At 53.4% G+C, this 24831-nt stretch overlaps 1 protein-coding gene across 3 annotated transcripts in view; it reads left to right on the forward strand.

The window, feature by feature from the left end:
- Positions 1-24303, forward strand: part of LOC143425658 (uncharacterized) — a 226163-nt gene extending 201860 nt beyond the window's left edge. For all 3 annotated transcript variants that reach the window (XM_076898630.1, XM_076898631.1, XM_076898629.1), the window contains 9 exons: positions 14353-18528; positions 18732-19034; positions 19151-19220; positions 19809-20224; positions 20856-22814; positions 22896-23018; positions 23095-23261; positions 23351-23565; positions 23657-24303. In XM_076898630.1, the coding sequence (XP_076754745.1) occupies positions 14371-18528; positions 18732-19034; positions 19151-19220; positions 19809-20224; positions 20856-22814; positions 22896-23018; positions 23095-23261; positions 23351-23565; positions 23657-24078 (7833 nt within the window). In that variant the 5' untranslated portion in view covers positions 14353-14370 and the 3' untranslated portion in view covers positions 24079-24303. The remainder of the gene's footprint in view (positions 1-14352; positions 18529-18731; positions 19035-19150; positions 19221-19808; positions 20225-20855; positions 22815-22895; positions 23019-23094; positions 23262-23350; positions 23566-23656) is intronic.
- The last annotated feature ends 528 nt before the right edge of the window (positions 24304-24831 follow it).

A 24831-nucleotide genomic window follows, 5' to 3' on the forward strand; every position in this document is an offset into this window, starting at 1 on the left:
TCGTTACTTTCCCCGATTATTTTCTCCACGAGCGAGTGCTACGTTCCAACAGCGCCCCTCTTCTTCCTTCCGGGGTGGTTCAGCCGTGAACAGAACTCTCGAACGACTATGAAGTCGAGAACATTAAATTCTAATTCGCCGGAGGGATTTCTTAGGAACGCATAACTCGCGTTCCCTTTTCGTCTTCCCTCTAAAGAATCGTTCCGTGTGACACGCGACACTCTTTAGAGACGCGGCGTACGCTCAGCGTTATTATTCCGTTGGACACTCTGCACGCTGCATTTTTATACGCAACTCACTTCGTTTGGTACAGACACTTACAACCGCTCTTCTGTTCGCGATGCTGTCGTCTCCTCGTAAATTCGTAAAGTAAATTCGCGAAAGTCTTCTCAGAGAATCCAAGCTGAATATGAGATTGCGCAACGCTGAACGGAAAGTTCGATCCCAGCCTCGTTGTTTACCTCGAACAATTCACGACAAACCGGTGCTCGTTGGTCGGGACACGAGGATCCAGCGAAATCGCTGGTAAATTACCAGGAATGCCTGTGCTGCATTTAATAAGTAAATCCGGGAACTTCATGAAGAATTCATGAACGCGGCGTTGATCTATACCGAGTGGATCTCAAGACATCTACCGTTCCAAGAATCTTACTACACCCTGCTACAAAAATTAGAACAAAACAGAAGCAGCTCGTTTCTTTTCGAATAACAGTGGTTGCCATTGGATCGAACCTCTGACATTTTTGACACACTCAACGAAAAACGAACACGTATATCGCATACGTCGCGGCAGATATATAACACTTTTAAGAAAGAGGAACGAGTTTCCGTTCGTATCCAGTAGAAGAACGTAGACTACCACTGCGAACGGTTTTTCGCGGCCACCTTCGTTTCGAGGATGGATCGTCGATTCGAACTTTCGCGAAAATCTCACCAGCCCGTAATTCTTCGCGCGATTGCGTTTATTTGTCCGCTCGTAATAACCGTAAATTCTCCTTTATTCTTAGGAGAGCGCCGGATCTCCATAACGGCGTTCGTCCCCCAGCGAGGTTTGCGCAGTCAGCAACGAGGTAGGAGCGTCGGGTCCGCGCGAATCGAGCATGCGAAACGCGAACCCTTAAGTAATAACACGTTCGTTCCGGAATTTATTATCGACTTGTCTAAGCCAGCCTCTCGCCGATACTTTCCAATTCGTCTGCTCGAAACCTTTACTTCGTGCTCGTTTCGACGGTGTAATTAGTACGTCTAATTTTATCTCTTTGCTGGACCTCTTCAACCCTTGCGAAGCTATTCGTTATTTTCTATTCTTCTCCATCGTTCATTTTTGGGGAACGTTTCGAGTAAATGTCGCGTACGAAGTAAAATCGAAGATTACTTCTTCATCATCAGAAACGTCGTGGAACGAAATCGTGATAGAAAGGGGTTCGCAAATGCGAACGTCCTGCGGAGACGCGGACGGGAAATTCACGTGGGCGCCTCTGGTTGGCGTTGTCGCGTCCTATTAGCGCATAAGTAACCCAACGGAAAGATTTACTCGCGGCTCGCAACTTTAAAACCAGAAAGTTAGCGTAGTTAGGAGTTTTCATTACGACATCATCCGCGCTCTCACGGCTGGAACCGCCGCGTAATTTCGGCTCCGCGCTCCTCCACAAACGTTTCTCATCCACGGGTCCACTGTCCAAGTTTCCTCTATTCCGTTTTAATTCCATTTACCCGGACTTTATCCCTTTCCCTCCGCCCCTCTCTAATCCGCGTCCGCGCAGTCGTCCTCGTCGTTTCACGCGGACCGTTCTACACGCTGGCGAGCCAGCACGCGTGTGAACATCTGCGCGTTCAAGCTTCGTTCATTCGCATATACGCGACTCGCGCCTGTTTACGGCTTGTCCCGTCGTTTCCTTTTACTGTTCACCACCACCGGTGTTTCGTCACGGTGCTTACCAGAGGAACACCGTGGACAAGCTGACGTAGCTATTATGAGTGAAAGATGATCGTGTTGACAAGGTGTATTCGCGACGAACGCTCGTGTCATTCTTTGCCAGAGTGGTTCGTCGTCGAGCGAACTTGGAGCTGGTGAAACAGATAGATCAAAAGGATAATTGTCGATCGAAACGTGAGTCATTCAAATTCAGAAGACAGAAACGAAAGATAGTCGTTAACCTTTGAATCTGATATCGCGAACGTCCTGAGAAAGCTTGTTCTCTCTTTCGCGAGTCGAAGGAATATCGCGAAAGCATCGCGATTCCAATTTTCCTTCGAAGGAAGTCGATTCGATCCTCGATCCTCCGCTGACCCGATCGCCAAGCAGCTTGCCGCAGCGCCAAGTGATTTAAATCGCGACTCGAGCATCCCGCGGGCCATTCGTGGACTGTATACTCGATCGATGAGAGAGAATAGATGGCGAGAAAGGTTCCTTATAATATAATTGATTCATCGCGATCCGCTGCGCGCACGCCAACGCCACGGACACGGTCCACCGTCGAGCATAAATCCGCCTCGCGATTCCGCGGGCTCGATTAATTTCCACCCCCCGTTAAATCATGGCACGCACTCGCGCGTGTCTGAAAAAGCCGGAGCGAGCGGCTGGAAAAGACGGCGGTGGAGTAAAAGAAAAAAAGGAAAAGGAAGGGTAGGGCAACCGGTGGCAAAGGGGTCGAGCCCTCTTTCTCTCCGTTTTAACCTCCGTCGACGTTCGCAAGTAGTCGTGGACGTTTTTTCGTTGCCCCCTTCGGGGGTCCCCGGTGGATTTTCGTTCCTTCTGAAATTTTATCAACCCGCCAGCGCAGCGACAACGAAACCAGACGAGGGAAAGAACGAGTGCAGCCCCGAGCGCGGACGTTTAGCCTTTCTCTCGCGGATTTTCGTGGTAATTAACCCTTTGAGCGTGGCGTGACCGTATATAGGTTGTTCCGTCCACCGCGCGTCGCGACTGCTCGCCACGACGCTTCTATTGCCGGTAATTTAAATCGTCTTAAATCGTCGGATAATTTCATTATCGTCGTTGTTGATAACGAGGAAACTTGTCGAGGAATCTTCATTGCGTTTTTCGTTACGGAAAAACGGGGAGAGAATTCCAGCGACTGGTCTGGTTTAACGAAGATATAAGAAGGCGGTGAAGGATGGGAACGCGGCGCAAAGTGATTTATAATTACCGTTCTGATCGAAACAAATGCGGCCGTGTCAACGACGGCGGGGCGATATTTCAACGGGGTGGGCTGCGGAGCAGTTGGGCCGCGCGGCGCCGCACGGCGGGCGGATTTATGCGGAAAAAGGGCAGAAATCGACAAGGAGGGCAAGAGCAACAAGTAACGCGTAAAAAGTGGCGGGCAGAGTGAAGCGATTTACGGTAAACTCGCGACTGCGACAATTTATCATGCCGACAGGCCCGAGATAATCTCCGATGAACCTGTTACGCTGCAAATTAAATTAAAAATGATTAAAGCCCGCCACGTAGACTGCGCCGCGCGTTCCCTGGACGCTGGCGATCGCTTCGTCGTACGATTGTTTCGACGGGGTTCATCGAAATCGATCGAACCCTTGCACGTTCGTAAATAGCGCGCGTAGAGCGAAACTTTATTCGCTACTCTTTAAACGATTCATCACTGTACTCTTTTTACTCGCACGGTATTAACACGAAGCCGCTTAGGATAATTTATTCGCGCTGCATTCGTACAAGTTTAAATCACGGTGATAATAAAATCGTAGCGATGGAAGATTAATAACGCGCGCAACTTTTCCCTCTGAAACGGGAGTTTTATTCGCTTCGAAACTGAACACATCTATTTACTCGTATCACAGAATTTCTCATTAGAAAATATAATGAGCGAAGTTTCACATTCACTTTCACTATTCCCCGCGGTTCACCTTTAACGTAAACATTGCATTTCGAGATTACTCTCAAGGAACGAATCTCTCTCTCTCTCTCTTTCTCTTTCGATTCTTCTTCTTCTTCTGCTTCTTCTTCTTCTTCTTCTTCTTCGAGAGAGAGAGAGAGATATTGAGAGTACCGTAGTTCGGAAAAGCAACTCGACGAACGGATCGACAAAGGTCAGCGACGCGGCTCCGAAATAATCCCGCGACTCTCATTACCGGCGTCGTTAATCTCCGCTCGGAGCAGCGCGGAACGAGCCAATTAATCTTGCCCGGTAAGAGTGGAGAACGCTTGTAAGCAACCAGAGCGACGCGGATGAATAATTAAATCCGTCTCCGGGCACCGATCGCGTCTTTCGAAGGCTTTCGTCGTAGCCGTCCCTCTCGAGAGTCGAGGGAACGGAGAAACAGGAAGAAGGAAGGGCGTGCAACGAACCGGGTTCCGCATCTTCCCTCGGCTAGTTGGGACAGGACGGTGTACCGTTACCAGCGAGGGAGATCGAGGGACTGGACGATCGAATGTTCTCCCTGTGGACGCGCTCGAGGACCGTCGAATAAAAACCGTCGGCCATAAAGGCGTTATTAATGGCCGCAATAGAGACAATTACGGGGATGAATATTAAGGCCGCGGCGAAAGGTTCGTCGGTGCGAGAGATTGATTAGATTTTTCTCTCCCTGCCTCGTAGAGCTACGCCTTTTATTCTTCGTTCCGCGTAATCTTACGAGGTGCACATCGTAAACAGCACCGTTTCAGGATTAACGTATCCGCTTCACTTTGGCTGGACAGCGGAGAGCTGGTTCAGGAAAATCGCAAGAGAAGTGGGCTGCGCGTTTCACGCCCTCGCGATAGTTTGTTGACGGTATTTATGCGCTGTATGAATAATCGAAGCTATGGGAACGAGCGAGATCGCGGGGCGTAAAACGGGACACTGCCTACCGATGCCTAGCGCGTCGACCGTAGTTATTAATCGTGGTCATTAATACGCGTGCTCCATTAAATCATGGTAATTATTGCTAAGGTGATTCGTATTCCAGGTAGTCGCGCGAAAGGCCAAACACAGTCTCCGGTTCGCTCGTAGGAGAGAAAAGGCTTCCTCCTTCGCGTTTCTTCCGAGTTCTCGAATAAAGTGCGCGATTGTCGTTGAATTATCGTAACGCGCGGAACAAATTCGAAGCACCGTCGAGTCGAGATTCCACGTCCCGCGTGGCGCGAGATCAATCTTTCCGTCCGCCCTCTGTTACCCTCTAAAAAGATAGTGATTTATCGGCGTCGAAGCTAAAAGAAACTCCGGCGAACGGGAAAGAGTTCGTTTCTCACTTTTCCCATCTCGAGGAGCGTATGGAGGTCCAACGTCTCGACGTTGAAGAAGCGCCGTGCAGGCGATCTTCATCGAGGCAAAAATAACATTGGCCGTGTTGCTTTCACCGTGATACGAATAACAGCGGGGGCCCCGCGTGGGCGAGCGCTCGCCGCGTGGAATTTATTCGCCCGTGATACGCGTCATGGCGCTTGGCCTAGTTTTCGCGACGCGCTCTTTGAAACCGCTGGTGCACCACGTTTACGGGGTAACAGCTACAGAAGCTCGAGACTGTTGATTTCGAAGATGGACGAAATTTCTGGCGAGTCCCTTTTTATCGAGCCTCGAGTGCTCCGGGAAATTGTGAAGCCACCAAAGAGGTCAAGGTCGCGATGTACACTCTCGTTCATAAGCCAGCGAATAATTAACATTGCGGTTGAGGAATGAAGCTCGCGAGATGCAACTGGAAATTACACTTTACAAATTTACACGAACTTCGGTTGACGAAAATTCAAACTACATCGCGCATAATAATTTGTTCATTTATATGTTCAAAACTTTCTAAAGTGGAAGTAGAAGTTCATAGACGACGATACCGTGATGAAAAACAGAAATAAAGAATTGTAGCAGGAAATTTGCGACGAACGGGAAACAAGCGTCGATCAATCGACGGATAAAGCGTCGCGTCGCGGCGCCAGCCGGGCCACGTCGAAATTCCGGTCCTCGTCGCGGTGCGCAATTGGTCTGGAAGGGTTTACATGCAATTTACCGGCGCGGAAGCACCTGCAGGCTTTAAACGGCGAACAAACGACGGGTTTCGCGTAAAACTCCCTTCTATGGAGGTCACGCTCCGTTCGCGCGCGCACGTACGCGCGCGCGCCCGTATAAGGAGCTTTTTCGAGAGGCCCCGCAGCCCCCAGAGCGCCTGAATCAAACAGCAACACGAGTCGACTCGCCTTTTCCTTTTTATCCTTTTTCCCCGTTCCATGCTTTCGCGGGGGACTTTTAATTTTAATTACGAACGAGCCGCGTCGCAGCTTTCGTTCCCCATTCTTCGCCATCCCCCGCACCCTCTGCCCGTTCTCGTACATTTCTTCTTCCCTTTCCTTTTTTCCGCTCCCTCTGAAGCTATTCCGCGTCCACCGAGGGAACAAAAGGCGACCCCTTTCTCAGGAGTCGTCGCCGTCGTTTTCCGAAACGGGGCTTCTTTTTCCACCGAGCGAACGCTTTGTTAACGCGGTTCGATATGTGCGCCTCCGTCCCTCTGCGTTCCGTAACCCTATTAAGAAACGAGATTTTCAATCCCACTTACGATTTACATGCCTCCACTCTGTACTCCTTCCCTCCCCCTTGGTAATTCCTCTGCTGTTCTGCTGTTTCAAACGTGCTGCAAGGGAGATCTGAACGAACGAACCGCGACGCAAGGGTTGCTTCGTCCTGGATCGTTCGTCCATTCCGTGCACGCAGAAACGCGATGATCGATCGCGATGTATTTTTCATCGTTACCGATACATTAGACTACGAATTATGCATTACGAGAGTGTATCGTAACGTTATTATCAATGCTAAAAGTGCGACTTAATCCAGAAATCTGGAATCCCATCGATCATCCAGGGATTAAATTAACCAGCGTGGAGCGTAAGCTGGCTAAAATTCCGCGCGTACGTTTATTCGCGCTGGTAAATGATGGATAAGCTCGTTCGTATGAATTGATAGAAATAAATGACACGTTTAACGAACAATCTTTCGACAGCGGGTCGCAATTATCGCCGCAGCCGTTACGATTTTACGGGGAAATTCACGGGCCGATAAATCACGGCTCGTCGTGGCGGCCGCCCCCCAAAGTCGGTTCGTACGTTCGACCTGGCTGATTGCATCGAACAGTCTCTTAAAGTTCACCCCTTCGACGACTGCTCGTTGTCTTGTCTGCGAATCTGCAAGCACGTTCGCGTGCCTCGAGAGGGTGGTAATCCCGTTAGGAAAACTTCCCTCGTTTCGTTCGACGCGATTTACGAAATCGTACCGGCGGAGGGCGTTCGAACAGTTTCGGAAGGGTAGTTTCGAGAATAAAACGAACGCTCGCGTTCCGAGCAAATCCCGCGGAATTTTGAGCCCCCTGTACCCGGTTCGATTCGAAATTTTGTAATCGCGCGAGTTTTCACTTAACACCAGTGTCGAAGTTGCGCGACGCTACCAGCCCGCCCTTAAAATTATCACGTAAATTCCCGAACTTTATACGTGCTCCCTGGAATCCACTTAAACTCATCAACTCCGCGCTGAAACCGAACTTTATATATTCCGAACAGGTGCTTTAAACTCTCCCCCATTATCCCGAACAATCGCGAGTCGCACATAATGCACGACGAGGTTCATTCGCATCGATTACATTTGAACTCCGCCGGTTCGCGTCCACAGAGCTCTACGAACAGCTTTTAACGAGCGTTTATCAATCCTTATCCGTATCCCCGCGGTTGTAAAAATAGAGGAGACGGAGGCAAGTTCCGGAATAACTCCGATTCGCGAGTTACAGTCATCTAAAAGCAAACAGCCGTCTCTCTTAACTACTTTTGTCGACGTGGAATTCAGTCGCGCGATCGATACGAGGCGTTCACCTAACCCAGTCGATTTCCACCGTTTTCCTCTCCACCGTTCACGGCTCGCCTCGCGATATTTACGAGCGACGACGTCCTCCCCGTCTTCGAACCGCCACGGAAAACCGAATTTCCCGCTCGTGGCCTGTTTATTTTCCTCGAGAACGCATTGTCCGCTCGTGTCTCGCGATACACACGCTCCGTACACCGCGATACAGTCTCAACTTTGATAAAGTAATCCGTTTAACCGATACTGGTTTCCAGCCTGCTGCCTACGCGTCGATTCCCATGATACCGGCCGCTGATAGAGCTTCCTACGTGTAAATTAGTCGCTCTACCTCGACCTGCTTCGAGAACTACGCGACGCCTTTAATTTCTCGGTGTACAACGCTCGAGCGCACCTCTGAACCTTACCAAACGATGCATCGATAACGTTCACGCAATATTCGCGTGTCTTCGTACGAACTTTCGTACCGATTCGTGCTTCCTTTCATCGTTTCGTACGGCGGAAAGTTAAGAGGCAGTTTTGCGATTGGTTTATATTAAACAGCTTCTTCTTGAGGGAGCGAAAAGTTGGCGAAGTTCACCAGGCACAGCTTTGATCATCGGCTTTTTTCCCCGTCCGGCTTCCCTGACCTTATTCCGAGCGTTGCCGCTCGAGCGGTCGCACGATATCTATCCGCTGGCTCGCACCTTATTTTTAGTGCCCCCCGGGGAAATTGTTTACAACTGGTCGCATTATGAAATATTACCGTTGTCGTATCCACGAAAGTCGTTGCGAAAGCCCCGCCGCTCGCGTTACGAAACCTATCTCCTCGGTTGGGGTTAATGGACAACGAGCGAGTGATCTTGAATAATGATCGCGGACTCTCTGTCTCTCTACGGTTCGTCGCGCGAAACGACCGTCGAGTGATTTAACATTGATCCTTGGAGGGAACGAAGTCGAGTCGCAGCAGCGCGTCTCGTCGACGATCTTCCGGTTAGGGATAAAAAGGACGACAATCGAGCGTGTTCAGAGCGCCGAGGACGTGGACGACGAGGAAACGAACCACGAGGAACGCTGCCAAATTTGAACGGCGTCGATTTCACGTAGTTAGCCTGGAGAAAATGAGCGGCACGACGAAATGGATGGCCGTGTCGAGAAGTTATGAAACGCGGTGATTTTGAGTAATGATCCGGGGCGAGGATAGTTGCGTGCGGAGGGAAGAGAAATCTATCGACGATCCAGATAGATCAGCGTGGCAAACGAAAGGTCGCGCTGGGCTCGAGCGTCGGCGAAACAGTCCGATCGATCAATCCGGTCTTCTTTTCCGTGCTCGGTTCCTCGGAAACGCCCCCGCAACAGACGCGGCTAGTCAACTCGTTGTCAAACTTTGAATAATTGCAGTTGGTACCTCGTTTGTTTCAGCTCTTGGCGAGGCGAGCGTGCCCGCCATTATTCATTTTCGAATTCCGCTTCGAACGGGCCGGCTATCGATCAAGAACCACGATCTGCTTTACATGCCTGCGATAATAGAGTGGTTACTCCGCCATTTCGCGGATACTTGCACGGCTCGATGAACGACCGATAAAACGTTACGTATCGACCCGAGGATCGCGTTTAACGGCGTAAACGGCGATCTCGAGAGCGACTCGCGGTCGCTCGCGAGCTACAGACTGCTGCTGGCCGAAGTCGACGCGATACGAGGCACGGTTAAAATTAAAACGGAAGCGAGCTGTAATTTTCCTTGCACGCTTATATAGTATCGGCGTGGAAGTTTGAGAGTAATAAGTTAATAATAGGCTACCACGGCAAGGTACACGTGGCGGTAACAAAGAGCCGAGAGGGTAGAGGATCGATCGAAAGGCTTGCGCGGAGCCGTAACGCACCACCGTTCTCGAGCCAGCGGAACAATGACGAAAAATAGGTGGTCTCGAAAAACCGGGGTGGCTCGGTCGTTCGTTCGATTCGATAATCCTCGGATCTCCGAGACAGGTTGAAACACCCGGACGGAGGGAAACGAATCGCAATGGAGAGAGACGACAGCCGAAATAAAATCCCCGTTGAGAAATCCTAATCGACCGGGCGGGGGTTGAATTTATGCCCGCCGCGTCGTACACAATCGTGTCACCCGCGGTTCATACCAGATTATATTTCTCACGGATACGATCTTCGATCATAATTCACCCTCTTTCCTCGAGCTCCTTCGTCGCCGCTTGTTTACCGAAATTTATCGCACGCGAACCGCCCCGGTTGTTTCCCCGTCGACTCGATACACGAGCAAGATTGAAAAGTCCGTTCAAAGAGAGAGAGAAACGAATCGAGAATCGCGTAAACTGTATAAACAACATCGATTGTTTCGCGATTGCAGAGAAATATTCGAGTGCGAAAAATATGACTTAGAGAATTATTACAAAGGTTTAAAAAAATCGTATGTATAATACCACCCCATTAGACGATGTGTGCCATGTTCTTCTCGATTCGAGACGAAGACAGTCAGATGGGAGGATTAACATTTCCTCGACGAGGGACGTCGACGGTGCGGTGAAAGAGCGTGGATTCGAACGGGAGTGGCTGATATAGGGAGGGTTGCCAACCGATGGGAGGTGCGAACGACCGTGAAGTGGCAGAGGATGTTGGCCCCGTGGCGTAGGGGCTTGTTTGAGGTACGGATGCGTTTGTTGCGAGAACGGATGAGCGTGGATGCCATGCCAAGGTGGAGTGGGTCAGTCGAGCTCGTCCCTCTTTGTCTTTGTCGCTCTGGCTCTTTCGCCTTCCGTTCCAACCCCGTTCACACCGCGGCGAACCCAGGTACAATATGGTGGACGCGCGCGAACACACAGCCGCTCTGCACACAAGTCCACGCCCGCATTAGTTTTATTGCTCGTCACGACGCCAAGGGTTTAAACTGCGAATAGTCTGGAAAAGCGTTATTAGGATGATCAAAGATTCGAGGCTTCTTTGAATACGAGCGACTCTTCGTCCCTTTGACGCCATTGTGGACAGCAGTTCGGCCGACGAAACGCTTTGATTGCTCGGCTATCGAACGCGCTCGATCGCTTCGATCTTCGCGGTTCTACCAAACTTCTATATGCGTATAAATCGTGTCTATTTTCGATTAAATATAGCGCATAAAAATTGATATTGCGTGTTTAATAGACACGAAGCAACGAAGCAACAGCTTTCGAAGGAACTCGATTCCGCGCGTTTTCACGTCGATGAGGAGGAAAGCGAGGAAAATGAGAGCCACGAGCGAGCACAGCAAGAAAGTATTTCGGCTCGACTACGAAGCTCCTTCATCGGATTCGTGGCGCGTCGCAACGGCAAAAAGTTGGCCCGGGAACGTATGTTCGGCGAGCGCGCGCGTTCGCTCGTACCGGAAGAACCAGTTCTCGCCGCGTGGCGAACATTTAAGCCGCGGCTTAACCCGGCTTAAAGCGTTACTCGGCTCCCTCGCTCGTACACTTCCGCCACGTTCCATCGCCTGACCGCCGCGCCGCGGCTTTTAATCGAGCGCCACCGGATTATCGCGACCCGTAATCTTTCTCCGGCCCTCGAACCCGCTCGTCATTCGCCTCGATCGCGTATCTTGGAAAGTAACGACGCTCCATCCTGTTGCGGTACCAAACGTCGCGAGTAGAAAATGAACATTCTCGGATTACCAGGGAACTCGGGGTTTAAAAAGTTTCGCGTCGCGCTTTCTCGGCTTTCGCCGACTCGGAATTTGCGTAAACCAACTTATTCTATTTCTCGTCAGCTTGGAGCGTCAAAGTGTCGCGACTCGACGCTCGGGAACTTCCGACTTCCCAACGTTTCGAACCTCCGCCTCTCTCAGGTTTCGTAATTCTTCAAATTTCCGTTTCGCTTTCCGCGCGATCTCGGAAATTCCCTGAAAGACCGTTTCGCGGTTCGTGTTTTTATCGAATCCACGGCTAGATCTCTCGTCACCGGCCGATCTCTCTGGAACCGAGAACATCTCAATGTTTGCTCCCGACCACCTCGGACCGGCAAGTTTCGAAGATTTCGAACTCGCCGTGAAGTTCGCCCGCGGGATCTCGATATTCTTGAAATTCCGCGAACTTGGAGGCGGTTCGCGTAATCTCGCAGGACCTTGAGGCTGTGTTCGCGATCCTCCGGAACGATGGATCGTCGGATTCGCAGCCACGCCGTTCACCTCGCAATCGCGTTTAATTATAAAAATCGATAGGGATCGCGTGACGCTCGCGTAACAAACGGCGCGGGTTTCGCAATTCCGTTTTCAGCCGGATCAGAGGGCGCGGTGGAGAAACTTAGATGGCCTAATTAGATGACGAACGGTCTGCTCGAGAGGAGTTCCAACGAAATCACGGCTCCCTTCCGATGCTCGATTCCGACTGCGAATGAATAGGTGAATATCGCTGCCTTCTGATGGATTCCAGCTCTCCCCTCCCCTACCCTTATCGAACTCAACAAGCGGGGATTCCCTAAGTCGACTCTCCGGAACCTCTGATTTCTCCAGAGACCCTGTCGAAGGGGGGGAAGGATCAGATTGACCGAGGAACAGCCAAGCGCGGAGGGGCTTCGATACTTCCGTAGGCTTTCAAGTATCCATTTCCGCTCGCGATTGTCTCGTGAACTTATCCCGTTAAAGCGTCGCGATGTTCTTTATTAAAAAATGCCGTTGGTCCCCGGCAGTTGGGAGTCGAGGCGCGTTTGACGGAACGCGAATAGCACTCGCGACACTTTTCAAAGGTCACGCTCAGGGAAATGCTCGCAGGGTGGCTTAGTTCGTGGCGCGGAATGCGCGGGGAACTCGGAACATTTTTCCATCGCGTACAAGTGGACTCTTCCGGCATGAAAACGCTTAAAATCCCCCACGTCTGGCAATAAAAACGCGGATACCGGCTGAGACCGTAAATGGCTTGATAAAAATGCATTTGAGACACGGCTGCGCTCTGTTTATCGTCCATCTCGTCGCGTTATCTTCCCTTCTACTCTATCGTCCCTTATCTCGTTAAATCCGATTTACCTGCGAACCCTCCGTTCGATTTCATCCACCTTGAACCCGTTCCCATTCCCACCTCGCTGCGTACTACGCTGAAACGTATACATCGACTACCTCCGGGACATTTATTAGCCGGCAATAGGGCGTTATCGAGTGGTCTGGCGCGGCTGAAATCGCGGGAATTCCGTTGAACCGTTCCCCCAGGAGGCGCGTACGACACCGTGCACCGACGCACACGTACGCATCGCTCGCGCGTGCACGTTTCAGAAGCAGAAACCGAGTGAAACGGAATGGGACGGGGCACAGAATGGAGCGGAATGAGAAACGAACGGGGCGAAAGGAAGTCGCGGAGGAAGGACAGAATCGCGATGGGGGTTTGGGGGCTGGTTCGAGAAGGGCCTTTGACTGGCGCACGAGGGGACCAAACTAACCCCTCAGGTTGCTCGGTCTGCAAGGGTGCGCGATATTGATTCTCGCCTACCACTTCCACCGACGTTGTAGGTACTACCTGTACGCGCGAGTACCACCGGATCATGGCGGTGGCGGTGGTGGTGGTCGATGGTGCCGGTGGTTGTCTCTCGCTTCCCTCCTGTTCACGCAGACGGCGGTTCGTTGCCACGTCTCAATGAGTCACGACGCGATCGAGTCTTCGTGGCTCCGCCAAAGTCTGCCCTGTTGTCCGATAATCGATAACGATCGCGATTCGAGCGAAGTCGTGTCTTCGACGCCCTTGGATCAGTTGGCGATCGAATTCGTCTCGTAATGCTCCATGAGATTCGGAGACGTCGTTACGAATACGAGTCATGGAGGATTTGGCGGAACGATGAATCATGAGTTTTCTTGAATTTCGTCCCTCTTGTTTGGTTGCCATTATAGATGATGCACGAACCGCTGTAGGTACTTTAATAATCGACATCGGATGCGAGTCACGTCCAACAGCTGAACAACGCCATGTAATCTAACGGTGGACGCTTCGATTCGAATCTACTTTGACTTCATTCCCTCGGCGTTCTCGACGATTCTATCTGTTCGCCGGAGTTTATCAGGTGTACTAGCCGAGTTGCGTTTAATTGAGCCACGTCGCAAGGTTTCTCTATCAATCCTGCCTGTTTAGGATCGTAACTCGACGTCATCGGTCTCGCTGAAGAACCCTCGCTTCCGTTCCCCGGTGCAGGTTGCTGCTCCACGCGATGATCTTATCTTTCACGGAGCAACGCCAGGGCCAACGAGATTAATAACGCGAGATCGGGCTGCCCCGTCGTAGTTCGAGTTGCTCGTTGGAGAAAATAAGGGCAGCGGAGCGAGAGAGACGGAATGAGAGAGATCGAGGTAGAGGGGCAGGGAAGAGGAGAGGCTGGATCGTAACAGACAAATACAAGACAATGAAGATTAATGTTTCAGCTTGGCTCCGTGGCCTTGCTGCTGCTGGCCAGCAGCACATCGTGCGAACCGAATTTTCGGTGATCCGCGGCATCTCTGCTCCTCTGCTCTCTTTCTCGAACGACCTCGTCGCGTAGAAATTATAAGATCCTGTCGTCTACAAAAAATAATTCTAAAGAAACAGCACACACCTAAGGTACGTAACACGATCGACGAATGTACTAAAGTTTTTCGTTTCGTTGCTAATTCCAGACCAGCAGTCGGCGTGACATGGATGTGAGCTTCACGAACGTATTAGAGGGGGCTCGCCAGTACTTCCAGGGACTGCCCGTACCGAGTACAGGTGGTGCGACCGCGACAGCGGATCACAACCTCGCTACATCAACGAGTTCCGCCTCGCCTACGTCGTCGTCGCACGACCATGCCACCCCCTCGTCCGTGGCATCACCGTCACCGGCGCCACCCGCACCGCCAGCACCACCGCCACTATCGTTACCGTCGCAATCGTCTGCGGCTGGCAACAATAGCGCCGGTGTCAACGGTGCCGGGAGTAACGGTCAAGAAACGAGCCAATACCTCGGCGAGGTCAGGCCATCGTCGGTGGACAACGCGGCTAGTAGCTCGAGCAGCTTCTGGAGTCCATCGGTCGAGCCTTATCCACCGCAACCGACCAGGGTCGAGGTCCCCGACACGAGGCCAGGCGACGAAGGCTCCTCCATGGACGCCAGTTCGTCGTCCTCGAGCATCATCACTTTAACCGAGATGCAACCATCCAGCAGTCGATCGTCGTCGGCGTCGAATTTCTCCCAGAAACAATCGGCCACCTCCCTCTCGTCCTCCGCGAACGATTTCCATCACCACGGCCAGCCGACGACGGCGATCGCGCCCAGTTCGCCGCACCTGCACCAGATGCAGCCACCTCAACAGCCGCAATCGCCCGGTCCGGTCTATCAACAGTTGAACCCCGTCTCGAGAACGTCGTTCTCCACCGCGGAAATACTCGCCTCGACGCATCAGTCGAGCTATCAAACTGCCACCGATCGACAATCCCAATCGAGCGCGCCGGTCGTGGCGCAGAGGACCCAGTACTATCCCCGGTACCATCATCCGGACATCACCAAGAGTGCCCCGGTCCCGTTCACTCAGAACTCGATCTATCAGTCGTCGAGCGTGGCGGCGGCGACCTCCACGGGCAACGTCCAGCCGACCACGAGGCCGACGCCGGTCGAACAGAGCAACGCGAGCTCCGTTTCCGGCCAGGGGCACGCTCAAGAGCAAAGGGTCCCACCACCGCCACCGCCACCGAGTTCCTACGGTAATAGTAACGCTGGCCCGGCAGCGAACGCCCCCACGATTTACGGTGCACAATCGCAGCAGAACTATCGCGTGCCGCAGCATCAACCGCAGAATCGATTAGGCGCGTCGAGCAATCCAGCGATGGACAGGCCGCCGCAAGAGAGATCGCACTCGTCGCGCGTCTCCTCCTCTCCGTCCTGTTCGCCGCTGAACCCGTGCAGCCCCCGTCACACCGGCAATCTGAGTCACATTCCTCCGTCTTCGTCGTCGTCGTCGTCGTCGTCGTCGTCGTCGTTGTCTTCGCCATCGTCGTCGTCCTATCAGAATCTTCCGGCGCACATTCCTTCGTCGCACTTGCCGTCGCCCGCCGGGGCCATGATGGCCCCGCATCATCACGCTCAACAGCCGCAGCCGCAGCCGCAACCTCCGATGCAGCATCAGCAACAGCTTTCTAGTCGAATAAACAACGCGCCCCCGCATTCGATCGGGCCGAGCTCGTACGCCAACCGAATGATGGTCCACGGAACGTCAACGGCCTCCTCGAGCTCGAACTCTAATCAGATGCCACCACCGCCGGCGCTCGCCGGTTATCATCCCGTCGCCTCGCCCCATGACGTTCCTCATCACGCCACCCCATCGCCGCACAGACAATCTCCTCACGTGTCCACCCTGCACAATCCTCACGCCTCGCCCCATCACACGCCGTCGCCGCACAGCAGCTTTCAGCCCCATTCACCGACTTATCCTCCGCCTCCGCAGCCACCGCCGCTCCCGCCACCCCCAGCGACCTCCACACCCCACTCGTACACCCATCCCATCACGTCCCAGCATTACCAGCCAAGCACAGGTGGTTACACCGCGAATCCGTACGGGCTGCCGCCCTCTCAGTCTTCGTATCATTCCTTCCAAAAGAGTCCCCAGCAGACGCCGCCGCATTCGCAGCCGAGCTACTATCAGCAATCGAATCGATCTCAGAGCCAACCGTACGTCCAGCAGATGCCGATGCATCCAGGCACCCCGCAATCGATCTGCTCCGGAAACGGAAACACCAACGGCACCGCGGTCGGTTATCAGCAGAGCAAACCGGTTACGTACAACGGGGCCGATTCGAAGAGGAACTCGATGGAGCTGTCCTACGGCACCTATCGATCCCAGCAGCAGACGTCCGTTCAGAGGAGCGGGAACACGCACAATCTTCCACCGATCGCCGCCCTGTCGTCCTATCATTCCAACAGGCGGGAGTCCGCGAGCAAAGCGCAATCGGCGCTACGGCAACGCGGCGGATACGCGGCCGCCGGAAACACCGGCAATACCGGCAAACTTTCGGTCGTAACGCCGCCCACTTCCTCGATGCCAGCGCCTCAAAGGGTCTCCGAGTATCCTGTCTCGTTGCCGGCCATGAATCACGCCATGCCGGTCAACGGAAGAACGACCACCGTGACCAACTCCTCTTACAGCAGATACACCGCAGCCCAGCACACTTATCCGACTTACGCGACGACCATGGCGCCCAGCCATCAGGGCAGCAACTCCTCCAGCAGCACCACCGTTACCTCGATCGGCGTCGCTCCGTCGAGAGCCACCGTTCCAGCCACCACGATACACGACTATCAGACGACGGACGCGAGTCGCACGGGACCCTCCTATCATCATCAGCCTGTGCGATCTACGGAGGAGTACGGGTACAAGGAGTACCCGTATCAGAACTCGACCGCGTCCACAGTTCAGTCCTCGGTTGCTTCGTCGATGGCGACACCTCCGCCGCAGACCAACGGCGTTCGCAAGAGAGAATCCCCTCTGGATTTGTCCGTGAAAACCGTGAAGACGTCCGCGGACTCGACCGCTCAGGACGACATCGAGACCATCCCGACGGAGAAACACGTCAGCAGTTCCACGCTGATCTCCTCGCGAAGCAACGGTTCTAGGACGATGCTACCACCCCCTGTGCAACCCTCCGCGCAGCCAACACCGTATCCCGCGTACGACAACCGATTGTCGAGCAACAACGCGAGAACCATGCCGCCCAGCAGCGGCGTCCGCGTCTCGACACCGCAAACTGTCTGCGCGCCCAAGGTTGACTTTCTGCCGGACTTCAACTCCACGCCTCTGCGCCATCACCACGGCCAACCGCACGAGAATACTCTTCAACGACGGAGTTCGACGCAGCAGCAGCAACAACAACAGCAACAACAGCTGTACGCGCCGCCCCCGCAGTCCCTTTCCTCGCAGCATCCTAATAATACCGCTTCACTGCCCCACATGTCCACGTTCAAGAAGTCTTCACTGCCCACGTCGCAGGTGTACAACTCGGTGACCGCGCCAGCGCCACCGCCACCAGCCCCGTCGTCCTCCTATCTGGCAGCCAACGACTCGCCAGCCTCCAGATCCTCCAGGTACCCACCGCAAATGGTGGACCCCGGCAGGATAGGCCCAGCCGCGTTGCCTCTGCAAGACTACCCGTCTGACCCGTCCAAGTACTACCTGGACAGCAGGAGCAAGTTCAGCCAGCCGACGACGCCGCAACGGGATCGCGCCACCTCGAAGAGGTTCGGAGAGATGATCTACGGCTACGGGAGACCAAACAAGCTGCCAAGGTTGGACACGTGGATCCAGCAGAAACTGTCGACCGCGAAAGCGTTGTACGAGCAACAGAAGAGGCAGGAGAGGAACGCGCCGGTCCCGCTGCCGAACGGGACGCTGGTCGCGGCGAACGCCTACGAGCCGAGGTCGGACAGCGGTTACTCCTCGTCCGAGTCGGCGAGGTATCAACAAGCGCACTGTGATAAGAGGAGCTACGCGGAGCCGAAAGGCGCTCATAGCTCGCCGGCGTACGGTCATCCGGTGATCATGAAACCGTTGAGCGTGCACTCCGCGCCGCAAACCGCCGGGAACGTTGGCCAGCAACCGGCGTACTCGAGCTACAGGCAGAGTCAGAAGCCGACAGGGTCGTTGCCGCCACCCGGGGCGACTTTTGGCGGGCAGCCTGCGGAACCGCCGAGCAACACCGGTGCTGACAAGCGAGTGCTCAGCTTGCTGAGGAACAGTCTGGAGAACAAGCAACAGAGGGAGGAACAGATGAACAGTCAGCAACCTATTTTGGCTAATCACAGTCAACAGAGCTTTCAGAATAAGGTACGTTTAAGATTTTTGTCAATGTGGCGCTTCTTTTCTTTTTTTTTTTATTTCGCGAGCGATAAGAGTTGTTAGACGTTGTTAGCGAAATCCCTGATCGAGAGGTTGTAAGAGTCGTTTTGAGCGAAACGGCCACGGGGCCGCCGGAAGTGAACGGTGGCTGTCCGTTATCGGGCTAACGCCTGTGTTCTCTATTCCCGAAGGTTGTCGCACCGGTCGAGCCCAAAACGAACATAGGAAGGCACAACCTGTCACCGTTCACGGCAGCGAGCCTGCTGGAACGAAACAGCAACACGCCGCCCCATTACAAGTTCCATGTGCCGAGAGCGGTGGACTCGATCACTCAGGAGGCCCCCCGTAGCTTGTACGGCTCGAGAGTAAATTCATCCGCCACGCTACCAGGCAAGGAGGCACTCCAGGGACCGCGAGGAGCCGAGAATCAGATCCACCGTGACAAAGAGGACGGCCTCGCCGCGAAAATCAGAACCAAGGCGGAACTGAAACAGGTGAACGGAAATAACTTGCCTTTACGTCCCTTCTTACCCGGTGTTTCTGGCGCATACCAGCGATTTGTTAATGTACGATGTGTTTTTTTTTCTTTTCTTGGTGTTTGTTCTTCAAGGTGGGAACCGGCCAATTCTCGGCGAAACCGACGACGATACCCTCCCAGGACGCGTCTTCTACTCCGAAAGGTAGCTTTAGATTCTGTTGGTGTATCAGATTGATGTTTCGTGAGTTAGATTGTCAGTATCCGCGGTGTCGTTAGCTCGAACCCTTTGCGCTCCGCTGACACCCGCGCCAAAAGCCACCGATTTTCACCGCGAACGATTTTTCCACGCGAGTCGAGTAAAACGCGTCGAGTGTACCAGCCGTATCGTATCGTCGCAGAGTCTCGGAACGCAAAGGGTTAATTTCGTACGAGATTATTGAATGTGTGTTCTTTTAAGTTACTTTCTCATACCGAATTTTAGGCACTCTTTTAAATAGTCCCTCGACAAGTGTATATACGCTAGATACTCTGTCGAGAGCGTTAGATGTAGATCCAAAAAAAAGAGTACAAAAATACCGCTTTGTTCTTCAGAGTTTTTCATTTCTACGCATTATTATTGCCAGCAATTTTTCTCCGATCCACTAACATCCGCTACTGGTCTCGAGAACGAAAAGAAACAGACATTCGAGGGACCTTTAACCGCGCGATTCTCTCTACTCCGGATCTACGCGTCTGTCCACGTTCCACGAGCCTCGCTTTAATGTCCGCCTCTCGAACCCTGTACTTTCAGAACTAGACAGCGCCGCATCGACCTCCACCCCGCAGTCCGGCTCGTCGGCTGGTAGCCCGCCTAAATTGACGCGCGAGAAGGTGGCCTGTCTGCCGCCGCGCAGACGGCTCTTCTCCAGAACGGAAGAGGAGAACATGCCGGTGGCCGCGACGGTTCCGGTCCCGGCGCCAGCGCCGGCGATCGCGTCCTCGGTGCCAGCCCGCGCCAGCGGCTTCCGCAGCTCCTCAGAGACGTCCGTGTTCGACTTCAGGGAGAGCGACTCCGAGGGCGAGATGCCTGTCCTCGAGCGGCAGACGCTCGAGGAGATGAGGCGGGACAGAAAGCAGCTGTCGAAGGTGCAGCCACCCGTACCCCTGAACGACGCGATGTGCATGGACATGACCTCATCGACGGACCTCGTCAAAATAGAACTGAAGGTAATAAAGGCGCCGTTTACGTAAGACGATTGCCACCCGCGTGAATCATTCTCTTTGCGTCGTGCAGCTCTTCCTTCCAGAGCGGAGTTGACGAGAGAATTAAGCGTCGATGTTATTCGTACCGAGGCGGGCGACCGTACTCTCCCGTCGTGAAGTCATTTTTTGGAAGCTATTAAGTCGTAACACGTGGAACGTCCGGTTGAATTCTTCGGTCGATCGCGTTCAGCCTCGTTGAATCGGTGAAACCTCGCGTGTAAACGCAAGATCGAGGAGTTCAGTCAGAATCGAATGCACCGTGACTCCCGACTTAGCGCGTTACCTTCGATTTACCAAGGCACATCGATTGGGAATGAAAGTGTATTTATTTCAATCGCAGGAAACGGACATGTTACGACCTAATACGTTAATTATTCCAAAGAATGAAACCACTGCCGATGCACATGGGAAATAGATAAATATTCGCTATACCTCGCCGATGATACGCATAGCAACGAAGGTATCGAGCTACACTTCTAATTAGCGGTTACGAACGAACCAAACCAAACCAAACCAAACCAAACACCTGGCCCTGGCTACCATCCGTCCGTCAGTCGCGGGGGATCTAAACGATCGTTACGCTTGTTGTCTCCAGGAGAACGACAAGATCAACGAGGTGGACACGTTCTGGTCGTCCACGTGCGACAAGTTCATGGAACAGCTGCGAACCGGCGATTCGATCAAGAAGCGCGGTCGCAAGAAGAAGATCAGTTGCACCATAACGTCGAAACTCGAGGACACCGGTAACGACAGCAGCAAAGAGTCCGACGCGAATACCTCGCAGATCAAACCGGAAGACATCAAGCAGGAGATACAGGACGCGGGCTCGCCTGTGGACATCAAGAACGAGTCCCCAGAAACGAACAAAGACGAGGAGAGCGCCGCGACGAAGGAGATCAAGGTGGAGGTGAAGACGGAACCGGAAGCGAGCAAGGACGACGAGGAGAAGAACTCGAGCGACGATTCGGAGGAGGTGCCGTTGATTCGACGGACGAGCAAGAAGATAAAGACGGACGAGCACGACAGCGACTGCGACGAGGAGATAATATGCAGGAAGAGAAGGGTTCGCAGGGGGAGCAGGATTAAACTGCAGTCGTCCAGCGGCAGCGAGTCCTCCAGCGAAGAGAGCGACGCTAGCACGGAGTTTGGCCACGGGTCGTCCGTGGCCGACAGGCTAAGAGCGAGGAAACGTTGCGGTAACAACAGCACGGAACCGGAAGGGATGAAGCTACGATCCAGAGACGCGACCCCGCAAAAAGCCAAGCCTGAGAGAGAGTCGAAGTGCTCGACTTCGAAGACTTCCTCGTCGCAGAAGGGCAAACCAAAGCCCCTCTTCGGAGATGGCAGCGATTTCAGGCCTGGCTGGGAGGAGGAAGTCTACGTGTACAAGAAATCGTTGAGGATGCCGCCGAGATTGATCACGGTGTCGAAACCGTCGAGGTTTCACAGGTTGTCAACCTCGTTACCAGACCTGGACCCAGGATCACCAGCCCTGTCCGTCTCCATGGACAGTTCCGACGTCTGTCTCAGTAGAAAGAAATTGGTGGACAGCGACGTGGAGTCCAATTACAGTTTCAGCACCACCGGGATTGGGATTGGTAGTAAAATCGATGACGAGGAGGCCACCTCGTCCACGACGATCTCGTGCCCGCCGAAGACGATGAAGCACTCCAAGTCGGAGGGCAGCTCCATCGTCGACGTCCTGGCCCAGAGAGTGGGGACCAGCAAGAAGGAACAGAAGAGGAAACAGAAGGAGAAGCTGGAGAAAGCCGTGAGCAAGACCCTGCAGAAAGGCAGCAACGAACCGGAATTGCTTCCCACTCCCAGCCTGGCGCCACTTCTGGATATACCCAAGCTGGCGAAGGGTAAATCCCCGACGAAAGACAGCAAGACTCTGAAGCCTATCAAAGTGACCGACTCGTTCCACCTTGGTTACTTCCGCAAGGAGACGGTGAACAATTTCCCTGGCACGTTCAAGAACAACCACGCGCTTCCGAACAAGTTCTCCACGCTGGTGCTGAACAGCAGGACCAGAATGGAGACGCGGGTGTTGAAGAAGCAGGCGACGATCAGGGAAGTGTTTGGCGAGGAAAGGCCAGCTTCAGCGCCGCCGATGCAAAACCACGACGACACGTCGCAGGACGATGACTCGCAGAACGAGACACCGGAGAACACGTTAGGCAAAGAGAGGACTCTGAAGCAGAAGGTGGTGTCGCGATTGAAGAGCGTTGGGATCCTGAAGATCGACAAGGGGATCCTGCACCCGAAGCATCATCTGAAAAGGCGGAAAGATCTGCTGAAATCGTTGGCCGAGAAGAAGCTGCAGGACCTGAAAACGGAAGCGGAGGAGGAGCCGGTGCAGGAGGAGACGAACGACGCGCAGGAAGCGGAGAACAACGAACTGGACGACGAGACGAACGAGTCGGAAGTTCCTAATAAGAAGAAGCTCAAGCTGAGGACGAGTAGGCGAAAGTTTCGCTCTGGATTCGACTACATTCGCAAGAAGAAGAAACCATTGAAGAAGGACGAGACGTTGCCCAAGGAACGGAAGAGGGTGCGTTGCGTAACTCTTGTTCGATCGATAATGTATCGTTGTTGAGAGATCGGTTACTTATGGATCTCGTTTCTCTTGCAGCAAGTACTGACGAGGCCCAGTCCAGAGTGTGTCGCGGATATTCAATCGGAGATCAGAACATGGGTGATCAAGAAGGGCGTCGGCGAAACGATGTTGCATCGCGCTGCCAGGCTTGGTTACACGGTAAATATTTCCTCATTCGATCGAACTTCTCTTTGCCTCGATGAGCAATAAAAATTGCAATTTTTTCTATCCGCAGGACGTCACAGCGTACTGTTTGGAGAAACTGAACAACGCGCCGAGTCCCAAAGACAACGCTGGGTACACGCCGCTTCACGAAGCCTGCTCGAAGGGCCACCTCGAGATCGCGAAGCTGTTGCTCGCGTACGGAGCGAACGCCAGTGAAAGTGCCAACGGCGGGATAAGGTAACTTTCGAATTCCGCGGGCCGTATTACAAAGTCAGATGCGTGTGATTGTTCCGAATTATTAAAATACAATATGCTTATTGTTGCAGGCCACTTCACGAAGCGGCTGAGAATGGTGCTGAGGAACTCGTACGGCTGCTACTTTCTTACGGAGCGGATCCACTGTTGGCCACCTACTCCGGACAAACCCCGTTGATGCTAGCCAAGAACACTGACGCCTATCCGATCCTTGAACAACACCTGAACGATATCCAAGGCTGCGCGAGTACACCGTGGTCCTTTGGCGGCCCCTCCTCCATATTCGGTACGTCTCCTCGACTTTTCGATTCTAAATAGTGGTAGCCAAGATCGTTCGAACGACGAGGCTAACGAAAGATCTAATTTTAACTGTCTAGATCCAGAAGAGACCGGTTACAACCCCCTGGACGACCCTCCGCTGAACAATCTCGAACCCGAATTGGACGAGATCGAGATGGAAGTGAGCGAAGTGAACCTTCCGGTTCTCTTCTCCCTGATGAACGACCCTGACAAGTGGGTGCTCCTCCAGGACCTGATGACGGCCCTTCGAATAAAGAGCAGGGACGCGTTGCTGCGCCAGGTGAATCCCAGAGCCTACGCTGGCCCGCCGGCGATCGCACATCGAGACGTGATGAGGGAGCTGAAGCTGCAGGACTTCCTCGAGCAGTCCCGTTGCTGCCACCTGCACAGCGGCGGCGAGCGCATCAATGTGAGAGGATCGAAGGTGACTCTGATCAAGTACAACGACAAAGTGAGGTCCCTGTTGAACGTCGAGAAGGTGGTGATCAGCCTGAGGTGACAGGAGGCCCAGCTGGGGTTGTTGTCACCCCAGGCAAGACCGTCTACGTCCGCCCCGAGGAAGAGTTCGAGCGTGTCGCCCAAACGCGAGAGGCAGGCGAGAACGCGACAGGGTAACAAGACAGCCGCCACGGATTGAACGTGTACCGCGACGTATTGTTCGCCGTGCAAAGTCGCAACCGCGCGCGCTAAGCGTAGCGCGTGGAAATTGAATTTTCGCTCGACCAACGCGTCCCGGCCGTCGAGGCAACGAGGGCCGGGACCGGAACTCGCGTTGGGCGCCAAAGATGGGCCGCAGGCGACACGTCGAGTCGGACATCAGAGGCCGGTCGAAGATGAGGATCGTTGAGTGAGAACACTGCTCTCTGACGCGTTCTATTAGCAGTATTTATTGGCGGATGTTCCATGCGGAGCACAGTGATATTTTACCCGTATGTCCATTTTGCGAGCTGAGCGATTATTGGTTCTTTACTGACGCTTCTAGACGAAGATCGTTGTTCGATTTGAGCGTCCTGTATGATACTCCTATTTAACGCACGTTCGATGCGAATTCGAAAGGTAGAAAGAGGGAATCCTCGCGGAGAGTCGGAGAGAGGCAACGATGTCGATGGGGAATGGCTCGAGCTGCTGCAGTCGGATACTTTTTAATCGTAACACACTGGGATCTGGTGTACGTCCACGCGCTTCTTTCTTTCGCTGCGTACTCGATTATTCGTTGAACGAATCGACATTCGGAAAGTTAGTTAGATGACAG

Source organism: Xylocopa sonorina, chromosome 7, assembly GCF_050948175.1.
Source record: "Xylocopa sonorina isolate GNS202 chromosome 7, iyXylSono1_principal, whole genome shotgun sequence".
Lineage (NCBI taxonomy): Eukaryota > Metazoa > Arthropoda > Insecta > Hymenoptera > Apidae > Xylocopa > Xylocopa sonorina.